Source organism: Metschnikowia bicuspidata (assembly GCF_001664035.1).
Source record: "Metschnikowia bicuspidata var. bicuspidata NRRL YB-4993 chromosome Unknown METBIscaffold_9, whole genome shotgun sequence".
In the NCBI taxonomy this organism is placed as follows: domain Eukaryota; kingdom Fungi; phylum Ascomycota; class Pichiomycetes; order Serinales; family Metschnikowiaceae; genus Metschnikowia; species Metschnikowia bicuspidata.
This window is the reverse complement of record NW_017387739.1, coordinates 170,167-181,430: the sequence shown is the minus strand read 5'-3', so window position 1 is coordinate 181,430 and position 11,264 is coordinate 170,167. Positions and strand designations below refer to the sequence as shown.

The 11,264-nt window shown below is 45.6% G+C and overlaps 6 protein-coding genes across 6 annotated transcripts; 3 read left to right on the top strand and 3 right to left on the bottom strand.

Moving 5' to 3' along the window:
- Positions 1–2,323: 2,323 nt before the first annotated feature.
- On the top strand, positions 2,324–3,337 carry METBIDRAFT_13920 (uncharacterized protein; the record flags this gene model as incomplete). The annotated part of the gene is made up of 1 exon (XM_018854451.1): positions 2,324–3,337. The coding sequence occupies one exon, from the start codon at positions 2,324–2,326 to the stop codon at positions 3,335–3,337; it is 1,014 nt and encodes a 337-aa protein (XP_018709404.1).
- A 202-nt stretch (positions 3,338–3,539) lies between these two features.
- Positions 3,540–4,371, top strand: METBIDRAFT_226698 (uncharacterized protein). The gene is made up of 2 exons (XM_018855184.1): positions 3,540–4,254; positions 4,353–4,371. Exon 1 carries the CDS (start codon positions 3,741–3,743, stop codon positions 4,137–4,139), a length of 399 nt encoding a protein of 132 aa, XP_018709403.1. The 5' UTR covers positions 3,540–3,740; the 3' UTR covers positions 4,140–4,254; positions 4,353–4,371.
- On the top strand, positions 4,129–4,590 carry DUT1 (bifunctional dITP/dUTP diphosphatase; the record flags this gene model as incomplete). The annotated part of the gene is made up of 1 exon (XM_018854450.1): positions 4,129–4,590. One exon carries the CDS (start codon positions 4,129–4,131, stop codon positions 4,588–4,590), a length of 462 nt encoding a protein of 153 aa, XP_018709402.1.
- Positions 4,591–4,873: 283 nt separating this feature from the next.
- MRS7 (Mrs7p) lies at positions 4,874–6,435 on the bottom strand. Its single transcript, XM_018856395.1, has one exon. It carries the CDS (start codon positions 6,323–6,325, stop codon positions 4,883–4,885), a length of 1,443 nt encoding a protein of 480 aa, XP_018709401.1. The 5' UTR covers positions 6,326–6,435; the 3' UTR covers positions 4,874–4,882.
- Positions 6,436–7,988: 1,553 nt separating this feature from the next.
- Positions 7,989–9,728, bottom strand: METBIDRAFT_33762 (uncharacterized protein). The gene has a single exon (XM_018856394.1). It carries the CDS (start codon positions 9,440–9,442, stop codon positions 8,453–8,455), a length of 990 nt encoding a protein of 329 aa, XP_018709400.1. The 5' UTR covers positions 9,443–9,728; the 3' UTR covers positions 7,989–8,452.
- Positions 9,729–10,763: 1,035 nt separating this feature from the next.
- On the bottom strand, positions 10,764–11,207 carry METBIDRAFT_20529 (carbon-nitrogen hydrolase; the record flags this gene model as incomplete). Its single annotated transcript, XM_018854970.1, has 1 exon — positions 10,764–11,207. A coding segment is annotated over one exon (444 nt), but the record flags the coding sequence as incomplete, so codon positions are not given.
- Between the last annotated feature and the right edge of the window lie 57 nt (positions 11,208–11,264).

Genomic DNA, 11,264 nt, shown 5'->3' with positions numbered 1-11,264 from the left:
TTCTACAACCGGAGAACACGCGGTAGTACGCCGTCACAGAATAATCAGACGCGGCGAAGGTACTTCGAGGCTTTCCTCTATCCATGATAACTAAACTGTTCGAGGACGAACATTCTAATTTTGGGGAGATAATGTTATGATACGACATGAGCCAGATTATAGATTCTGGGCATCCTGTATAATACGAAGGACGAAGAGTCTAAACATTCCTGATCGGGGTTACCCCTCACCTACTGTATAGAAGGGTTCCGAACTATAAAGGAGCGTGAGGCTGAGACATCCCTGAAGGAGGATAACACTTTTTAGACATCGAGAATACGACAGATAGACTAGGCCTATCCACTAAGGCTGAACTATCTATAAACCGATCTACTCGTAGTTTAAGAGACAGCTCCAGGCTGTTTCATAATATTTGCTGATAGCGTGCTACATATAAAAAGATACAAAAACAATTATCTATTTTCTTGTTGATTTCATCAAATATTCATATATAAAAACCCAAATGGAGACTGGATATTGTTTGCCGAGCTTTACTATCAGGTGCATCATTCAGAGGGAAAGCAAAGTGATCTATCTTTCATTCATTTCATCACATCAATTACGGATTATATGTCCCTTGCAGGACCGTACCACGCGACACATTTGATTTCTAATGTTATCTTTGCACTAGCCAAATTCACAACAACAGAGATGCCACAGACGCTTTCCTAAGCCAAATCTACAACAGCTCCATGAAATTGAACTCAGTGTTGGCCCCGGCCGACAAGTCTTTGGAGAACTTAACAAAATTAAATTGGTTCGTCACCACGATTTTCAAGGTCTACACACCAGAAGGTATGGCGATTAGAAAGTTGGCTCCTTAAGTCCGCTACAGCCATCTGAATTGAAGCGACTACTACAGGAGATCTATCCTAGGAGTCGATGACGTAATATGCAATACGTAAACAGATACAGGCCAAAAGGATCGGTTTTGCTTCTATAATCAGATAAGTCTGACAAAAAATAGCTTTTTCTTTGCATAAAAAATCTGGGAGCTGTTTTTTTTTTTAATTCATGTATAGTTTTACTCCTCTGTTTAAGTGAATATGGCAAAGAAAAAAAGGCCAAGAGATTCGCCTATTTGAATACACCAACTAAACCAGATGCTGTTTCTTGAATCAAATAAATGTCTCCTAAGAAAAACCATAAACAGATATGTGCAAGAAGGACCGTCTATAATGTGACTGAAGAAAGGGGCTCGGTTGTGCTTCGACATTTGGTATGCGTTAGGAAGCTATTAAGTGTGTTTTTTTTTTGCGAATTCTTTCGAGCCTTGTTTCTCTATTCAAGTGAGCCCACAGAAGGAAGACGGTGTAAACCTCTACTTTTTCAACCGGATGAACTGACGAGCTTCTGAGATTTTAAATTCGATGGGCCGATTCAAACGGAAGAAGTTATCATAGACACGGATCTCGTGGGGTTACTTTGCATAAAAGAAATTTGAGATACGCAACACGATCCTTGTCAGTTGGCTAGGTTTCATTATAGTTGTTAAGCTCCTGTTAGCGTATTCAACTTTACGAAGTTTCACCATTGCGAAGATGTCTCATACGATTTGACGCTAGATCAGACATAGATTGAGGAAGAAAAAAGATAAGAAGAATTGGTTCAAAATAATTCGTGCAACGTAAGTCGACAATAGTCCTCGAAATGGAATGAGTGTGTAAAGACTCTACTTTTTTTTATTCTAGATACCTAGAATGTAAAGGCTTGTATGTTTTGTCAATTGGCGCTTCCTCACGATACAGTAGCTTTCTAATCTACTTGCGAAATAACCTCGGAAAATCAGACTTTATTTTCTTATCGGTACTAGTTCTTCCCTGAATAATGACCAACTAAGATTTTTTAATTTTTATCTAACTGCAATAATTTTTTGAAAATGTGTTTTATTAAAGCTGATGGACTAAAACAACGCCGTTTGTTAAAAAATTTGCGAGACCAGAAAATTGTGTCCGCGAATTAAGTGAAACCTTTAATATGCGCAACAAAGAATGGAAAAAGAAAGTTCTTTTTTGAACTTGAGACATTTGAATGATAATTTTGCCAAAGGCTTATGGCATGAGAGAAATACCTGGGCCGTCAAGAGTTTTATCATGAAGTCATATAATCTCATTCAGGAAAGTTACGTTCCGCTCTTCAGTATGGAGAGAATCTGTTCCTCCACAGATCTCGCATTTGATTTCTCACCGGGTAGATACACAGGATCCTTCAGATATGGAACTGTGGCCATCTTGTCAAAAACAACGAACTATCGTTTTCACCTTTGATTTGAATCTCGTATAACATGAGGCATAGTACTCTGCTCTTTGCTCAGCATACTTACAAATCACTGCAGTTGCTTTTGCCGCAGCCATACAAGCTATTTCACAAGAGTCTACTTAATCTATCTCAGAATACAACATCGACGCCTGCAACTTCCTGGAACGAGTCTCTTAAAGGGTTTGACCTTTTTCTTAAGGTGAGCGGCCTGAAAGCTGCACACCTGCAAAAATTATGGGATCGCCTTGCCGGAGATCAGAAGGAAGTGTTTTTGAACCCGCCACCAGAAGTACATGAGCAGTGGGTCAGAATTGCACAAGGATACAAAGAATACGAGAAGGTCCAAGTGGAGAGAGAAACAGCAAATCCCTTCTACCATATTCCATTGTATCCGTGGGAAATCATCAAGGATAAACTAAGGCACAAACCCATGTTTTCTTCAGACGTGTATGATCAGCTCATCCAGGAAGCAATGGCACCATCAATGAAGTTGCTCCAACCAGCGAAGATTTATGAAAATTTTTGCATAAATTTTGAGCCTGAAAACCCACACCAACAATTCGAAGACCTCCCAAGCTCCCAGATTACGCGGTATAAAATCGAGGCCGAGCGCAAACTAGCCTACGCTAAACGAATAATGGCATACCGCAAAGCCAAAAAAGCGCTACGTCACTCTAACACCTTCATCAACGATTACACCAGAGAATTGGGTGAATCATTGACAGGACAGGAGAAGAAGGACTTCATCCAGCAACAATGGGAGTTTGAGCAGCTGTTAGATATGCTTTCTAATCAGCGAACAGTTTTCAAAGAGATAAATCTCGAAATTCACTTATCGATGGTAATGGACTATATTTTCGAGTACAACGAGGTATATGACTGTGGAGTTGGCTGGCGACAATGGCGGCAACACGCCTGTGGAAATTATCACTATCTCGATAGAATCTTGTTTCCTGTTGTGGTGAATGCTACAGAAGAAAAGATACAATTGTTGGACTCACTCCCATCTCCTCCTGGATGGCTGGGACCGATGCGATGATAAAAGCCTGCGAAGATGTACAATGGTGCCCAGTCTCGATGAGATGGCATCCATACGACTATAGCATCCGTACAGATATGGCCACAACCGTGTAACGAAAGGGGTAGTTCAGGTGTTAATCACTTTAAGAGCCAAGTTTTCGTTCTAACGAAAAAAAAAAAAATCAGCAGGAAAATTAGCGGACATATCTGGCTGAATGCAAAAACTAAAAATTGAAAAACCTTTATGGTGGAAGAGTTCGTTTGAAAAGATCTCATGGATGCGGCGCGTTGGCACTGACAGCGATGCTCCCTACCATTGCACCTCTGTAAACTGAAAAATTCAGGGCTCTTCCCAAAAATGTCGTTTACTTCAGGAATATTTAATCTGAATGAAGAAAAGAAAAAGTACAGGCTGATGTGAAATGAGAGCAATTGCTTCCCGGGTCCCATTCATCGCATCTCCCGCATCTGCGGGTCATGTGACCGCCGTGCAAATCATCCGACAGGTCTTCGAAACAATGCAGCGATGCAACAAAACACAAGCACAGTCGAGCTTCAAGAGATATAGACAAAAGCGAGGGGCTTGCGCGGATCTAAAAGAAAACGTTCCGTTCTGGAACACGACTATGGATGCCCTAGCAAATTTCAAAGACTACGCGTCTCGGTCGCGTCTCCGGTTTCATGCAGACCTCAGAGGCGTGTCCACGCCTGGGTGTGAAATTTCTCAGTCTAAGCTTGTTGGTACACTAGCGTTACCTTTTTTCTATTCCCGCCGGAAATCAACAATTAGCATATCAAAACAGAAACACCATGTCCGCTGAGAAAAAAATCAAAGCTTCCGACCAACTCAAGGTTTTTCTCCGCTCGGAAAAGGCAACCGTGCCCACCAAAGGCTCAGCTTTGGCTGCTGGGTATGATCTCTATGCCTCTGAGGATGCCGTGATCCCGGCGCAAGGCCAGGGCATGGTTGCCACAGATGTGACGATCATCGTGCCAATCGGCACATATGGTCGTGTGGCTCCTAGATCGGGCCTTGCCGTGAAACACGGAATTTCCACTGGTGCCGGTGTCATTGATGCCGACTACAGGGGAGAAGTCAAGGTGGTTCTTTTCAACCACGGCAAGAAAGATTTTGAAATCAAGGCCGGCGACAGGATCGCCCAGTTGATCTTGGAACAGATCATCAATGCTGACATCCAGGTCATCACGCAAGAGGACTTGGATGCTACAGACAGAGGCGAGGGCGGCTTTGGTTCTACCGGTAAGAACTAGGGCAGTAATGATAAATACGAAATACAAAATAGCTAGTCGATATGAAAATACGGCACTTGTAGAGCCAGTCGCCAGTTCCCAAACACATACCAAGCAATGCAGCAATGACCAATGGCCAAAAAAAGAAGACTTGTCAAGCCCGTGCCGGTGCAATAAATAAGATCGTTTAAAAATAGCTATGTACGTATAAATGGAGAAGATATATTTAGGTTGTTTTTCTTGGTGGGAAATGAAGAAAAGCGTCATCAATCATGTACATCTACTACTTGGTCCACGCAAGGATCCAACAGGCTTACTTTTTGGGCTCTGGCTTCTGCTCGGCAGATTCCTTGCTCTGTTCAGAGCTCTTGTCATCGTCCTGCTCGATCTTCATGCCCTCCGTGGCAGTCTCCTCGTATTCATCCAACTTGATGTTATCCTTGATCTGGTTGACAGTATCCTTCTCCCGGATGTTTTCCTCATTGATCATCTCGTCCTGTTCCTTCAAGATGTCTAACTTCAACTTGGAGTCATCAGCCAACTCCAACTTGGCAACGTTGTATACCTCGTCTGGAATCGAAGACAACACAGCCAACAAAGCACTATAGTAAGTGTCGACACCCTGAGTGTGCTCACCATAGGTGTACGCGGAGGAAAGAATCAAGAGGGTGGAAGGAATCTTCTGTCTCAATCTTAAGTCCAACCACGTGTCCAAGTCTTCTCTCAAACGGGCTGGCGAAGCGTCCTGCGTCTTGATACCTCTTTGGGAGCAGGCAAGCTGCAATTCAGGCACGGTCAAGGAGTCCACGCCCTCGTAGTCGATGGCCTTGTCGTCCTTGATGATGGTCAACAAACGGTGTCTGATCTGGTAGCGCAAAATAGAGTCGGTGCCGAACGGTCTAAGGGACATGTACTTGGTCATGGCCATCAACTGGTGGCGCGACAAGTTGTCCAAGACCTGGTCGTTCTTGAACATTCTGGCCACCTTGATGAGGTGCTCCTTGGCGGGGGTCTTGCCCATGGAAATAGTGTGGAAGAACGAGACAAATTCCTCTCTCTCCTTCTCGGAAATCTTCTTCGACAATTTGAGCCCGGACTCCTCCATGGTCTTCTTGATGAACTCGGACGCATTGGCGCGAGCCTTGGACAACCGGGCTCTCTTTTTCTTGACGTCAGAAGACGACTCGTACGTGGAAGGCAACAAGTTGGGGAATATCTTCAAAGCCACTGGCAAGAGCAACTCCGCAAAAGGAACGATGAGGAACATCGAGAAAGGAATCAATCTGGCCACATCCACAATGGTTCTCTGCAACTGGTTACTTTCTCTTCTCGAGAGCCCGTAGCCCGACGCCAATTTGAACAACAACTTGGTGGAGATCTTGATCTCGTAGCCCAACAACTTAGTGCCTGCCCAGTAGTGAGCAACCTCGTGCTTCACTTTTTCCCAGATTGTTTTTTTGGGCGCTGCTGGCATGGCATCATCCTTCTGCCCACTCTGCACCAATTCCTGCGCAGCGACATCTTGGGACAACTCGGTGTGCTTGACCGTTTGCAGCGGAGCCACCTTCTTGGAGAGGTCCTCGACTGGGCTGTTTGAGCCAGCTTTGGTCGAATTATATCTGGCGAAGTAGTTGCTTTTCCTTGGGCCCACGGAAAAAACTGCAGCCGGAGTGGGAAAGTAGTTCGGGCGGAGCGTGCGGCCAAGCGCAAGCTGGCGGTTGAACGGAAGGCTCCGGCAAAGAGAACGGGAGACCATTTTGTGGGTTTCAGTGGTGTTTTTTGCCTGTCAATAGGGCGGTATGTGCAAATGGAGACTGGAGGCCCGTGCTCGTTTTTGGAGTGGATGTTCGCAAAAGCCTGGTGCTTGATTCTATGCTGTGGACCCTCGAGTGTAAAGATTTTTCCCTCGGCGTTGGTCAAAGAGTGGGTGAAATCTGGCTAAAGATGGGCCAGTCTTAATATTTTGCGGGTGCGGGACTGCGAGGAAACTGTGAGAAAAGAGCCGAGAGAAGGTGTCACGTGACCCGGCTAAAATGGTCCGGTGCAGTGGCGAAGGTTGGCATTCGCTGATGTTGGGTGCGCGTGCCGAGCAGCTCCGGCGAGGTGGACTGAATTGTCAGCCCCACATCCAAACACCAAGCACGAGAGTCGATATATTTTCATCTCGTCCCATTTGGCGTTTCCAGCGAAAACAGTATCAGTACAAAATCACGTGCCCTGTTGCAAATGGTGACTCGATAAAACCACGTGTGGCACAGGTTTGAGGAGCGCCTCAGAATTTGCCGAGGTTGGCCCCAGAAACTGAGCTTCGGAATCCGGCCTCAGAATTTGGCGGGGCCGACGAGCTGCGAGCTCCGCGCATATCGCCTGACCATGGCTTCTTATTTGCGGGGTCACGGGAACCTCCGACTGATATTGGGTAGTATATTGCAAGCACGTAGAAAACGATACAAATTGTGCCGGCATTTAAGCTTACACAATCTTCTTGCGTCCAGCAAATAAACAGGTATAATTCAGCCATATGCATAGCTCATGAATATTTCCCCTTCACCAAACGGCGAGCCGAGACAACGTTTAAACAGGAACATCAATATGCCGAGAGCCGGTGATCGTGACTGAAAATATTAATCCAATGCAGAATAGACGGCTTTATACAATTGCCCGTTTCTTGATGCGGCTGCCCGGATGCAGTTTTGGCCTTGCAGATGGCGGCAGAAGCCAGTTCACAAATGTGCCCTATGTTTTTAGCCCTCCCAAAGACCCATTCGAGGATTTTGTAGCCAAAGAGCTTGGGTGTTTTAGGATTTCTTACGCTTTTCGAGTGCTTGAAGCCCACACTGTTATTTTATTAACACATAAGGGAACGCGCTGTTAATAAAATCCTCTGCCACAGACATTCAGTATCTTTCGGAAAGTTTGTTTTGAGGTTGATGTTGAGGCTTCAGATTCGCTTCTTTCTACTTCATCATTGGCTCACTCTGCTTGAGACTGGCAGGATTGGCGCCATGCGTATCAAGAATTTCGGAAACACCTTGCCACGGTAATGTTTGTTCAGATCTCGCATGATATGTAATTAAAGATCTTTGGGGCCAACGAGCCAACAAGTCAGAAGCAATAGAAAGCACCAGTTGCAGGATTGAAGTCAGACTACCAAATTCTCAAGGCTCCCGACACCGCATCTTGATATGGCAACTCAAAGGAGTATTTAGGCTATCAGCAGAAGGATTGACGCTCTTAAGCTCGTTCGTACTCAGATACAGTTTGAAGGCAGGTAAATAAATTGCTTCGTCCAAAAACTGCCGGCTTCATTTGTTAACATTAAACGAGGTCTCATATTCAGAGGCAACTCCGCATGCATGATATGTAGGGCACCAGCCATGTTTTGCAAACATCAGACTGTGGCGCAAGGTACACAGGAATAAAGAAACTGATCTTCATAGTTTCTTGTGTATGTATGAGTGATTCGTTGGCATTCACGCTTTTCCGCTTGGTAAAAGGTATGGAAGATTGAAGAAGTACGAGATCCATATCAAGACTATAACAATAAACCACCTTTTTGATACCTAGTTTCTTTTCGTATCTATACTATGTGGCTCCAGGTACTTGCATGAGTTATTCATAGCTGAGAGAGGCGCAGGGCATGTAAAAATGGAGGGAAGATCTCAAATAACATCCGCCACCCTTACACAGAAAATCTACTGGAAACACTTCCACAGAAGCGTGCGCCAGAAAAATACCAATATATATTCTTACTTCTGGCTTCCGAGAGCAACATGCTTTCAAGCCCCACACTACCTAGAAGCAGATAAGCTTCCAACATCTGATATACTGCATCAGTGCCAGCAGATCTGTTTCAGTACCATAATCGCAACCAGCTTCGTCTCTAATCTTCATCCTGCTGAATGGCCGTGTGCTCCATGCTTTCGCCAGTAAGACCCACTATAACCACCTTATCGATGATCGTATGAGCATCCTCATCGGCACCCTCGACAAATATGTTGAGGTTCTGTACACTCTGGAACCGCACGTACCGGAGCTTGATCTCATGCCAGCCTGGCTCGAGATCAGGCTTCAAACGCTCTTCATGGAGAGCGTCAGACCCGGTGCAATCCTCGAACGATAAGATGGATGGCTTGTTTGCCCAAACCTTGACAAGCGCAGGACTCTGTGATTCATCAGCTAGCTCGTCCAGATCCAATTCGGTGGACTCCAGGGCTGCCGGCTTGGAAATCTTGACGAGTATCGAGTAGACCTTACAGATATGATTCAACGGCACGAAAAACAACGCTTGCGAGTCTGCGTCACTGTAGACAGTGGTGTTTTCGCTCGCAGGCTTGAACAAGAGCTTGACGTCGGACGTCTTCTTGTACAACGGCATGATGTTGAGTGCCACTAGTTCACCAAAATGAATCGCGTCATTGACCACTTCAAAGCCCTTCGGAATAAACTTGGCAATTTCTTTCCGGTACTCTGCGCCTGAACCCAGAAGCCCGGAAGCCTGTTGGTTTTCCCTATCAACCACCGAGTGGTCCGTATTCGCTTTTTCGGCCAAGGCATCCAACGCCTCTTTGACCTTTGGAGAAAATCCACGCACGCGCTCGGTTTCTTTCAGGCTTTCGAAAAACAAGAACGTGGGCACCGAGGAGATTTCGTATTTGCGAGCCACGGCCTGGCAAGAGTCGATGTCGACTCGCAAAAACTCGATTTTCTTGTATTTGGGGTGTTGGTACATTCCATCTACCGTCGGCTTGGACGCCTGGCACGGCCCGCACCAGGACGCAGTAAAGTTGACCATGAGGTACTTTTTCTCAGTGAGAAGTCTATTGAACTCGATTTCATTCTTGACAAATTGGATTTCGAGAGCCTCGGCCATGGTGGATTTGTAGTGGGGGAACTATTGGTGGCGTGGTACCTTTTGGGAGATTTCTGATATTAGATCTGTAGCGCGTAGATGTTTTCGCGGGGCCACGGAGCCAGTGGCGCCGGTCGACGCCACTCAGAAAACGAGGGTTTCTCTTGCTTTTGGTGCAGCGAAGAACAAGGCTCATATCTTAGGTGGGCCTTCAGAGCAAAGGAATACCGAAGATGTATGAGTTCTGTTTTTTATTCGTATTTCTGTAGGCTGGTTGACAAAGCAGTTTTGGTTCACCAGAGAAGACTTTGACTTGTCAGGTGCAACAGGCAGTCTACATGGTAAACACTTCTGGACAATACTGATTGAGCTTCCCAAAACACGATTCGTGTTGGTCATTGCTCTAAGGAATGGACCGTGAAGCCATTGATGTATTTTTTGCATACATAGTCCAAGCTGCCTCGTTTGCCAGTTATTCCAGAGCAAGTAATTTCAATGTGAGCAATTTGACTGGATAGGTGGGGGTTCTTTCCAGAAGAGAGCATGCGTGCAACGGATGTATTTTCAGCCTTCCCGAGGTTTACACCGGCTCAAAGAGCCCACAAAGCTGATCTACAGTCATGTCTACATCCTAGGAAAACACACTTTTAGTGCATTCCGTTGACCACGATATATTATATTATATCCAAGTTCGCACCCACTGATATCGTGCCCGGAGAATCTAATACCTGGGACAGAATTGGGTGCCAAGTGCAAACGCTGTTCCCTCAAATGGCGGCATGCATACCGGGGCGGACTTCAGAACCTGACGCTTTTCTCGAATATCCAGAAAGCAAATGCCCCGTTCGACCATTGTCAAGACTGAGTTTCCGGATCGATGCTGTGCCTGGAACACGAGGCGATCTTTCCGCATGTTTCGCGAGATGCCCACTCTGGCAAATTGCTCACCACGTGGCGACAAAGGGTACTTCTAGAACTGCTTTTTTTTCGGAGACTTTATATTTCTAGAACAGACTCGATTTTTAGCAGGCCACCCTGTGAATACAGGTCATACTACCAAAACGGCCCCCTGCAAAAAGGACCTACCGCTCAATCATTCGGCACTGGCCTGACTGAGAATTTAGTGCGAAACTGCTCCATGCCTGGCGCCATGCCTGGTGCCAACATTCACCGCTAGCGCCCTTCAATTGTGAACCGCAGCAGGACTACAACAATATACGCAACAACGTCCACCCGTTCCAGACGGATGTAACCGGAAACGGCCATAATAGAAAATACAAAATAAGAACTCCCGCACCCAGGCCCTGGCAGAATTTGGCTGTGGATTTGGCCAGTAGTATATATCATGTTCGCCACATTGCGCGGCCATAACCACATAACATTGGGAGTCAATTGCACGGGCGCGTCCTAGTTCTAACCAATGCGCCTCACCTGTTTTTGTCGTGAACGCTGAAGGATAAGTGAGAATATTAGCCCCCATTTGTCTGAGTCGTGCGGCTAATTCAGGGAAGCGAATGTCGTAGCAAATGGAAAATCCTACTTTGAATCCAGGAGCGTTGTCGCTAACTGGGAAGGGACACAAAATCTTATTACCCGCCTCTACTGACCTTGACTCCTGCAAAATCGGACCATTGGGAATGTTGATATCGAATAAATGAATTTTTTGGTACCTTTGCTCAATAACTCCCAGCTCAGATATCCATAATTGATTATTTTGAACTTTTGTATCTTTATTGACTCCCTTAGTTGGCTCGTGAACCCCAACAGCCACGCAAAGCGCACCCAGAGATTGCTTTGATAAGACAGACTGTAACTTTTTCTGTATAATATTAATGGAAATCTG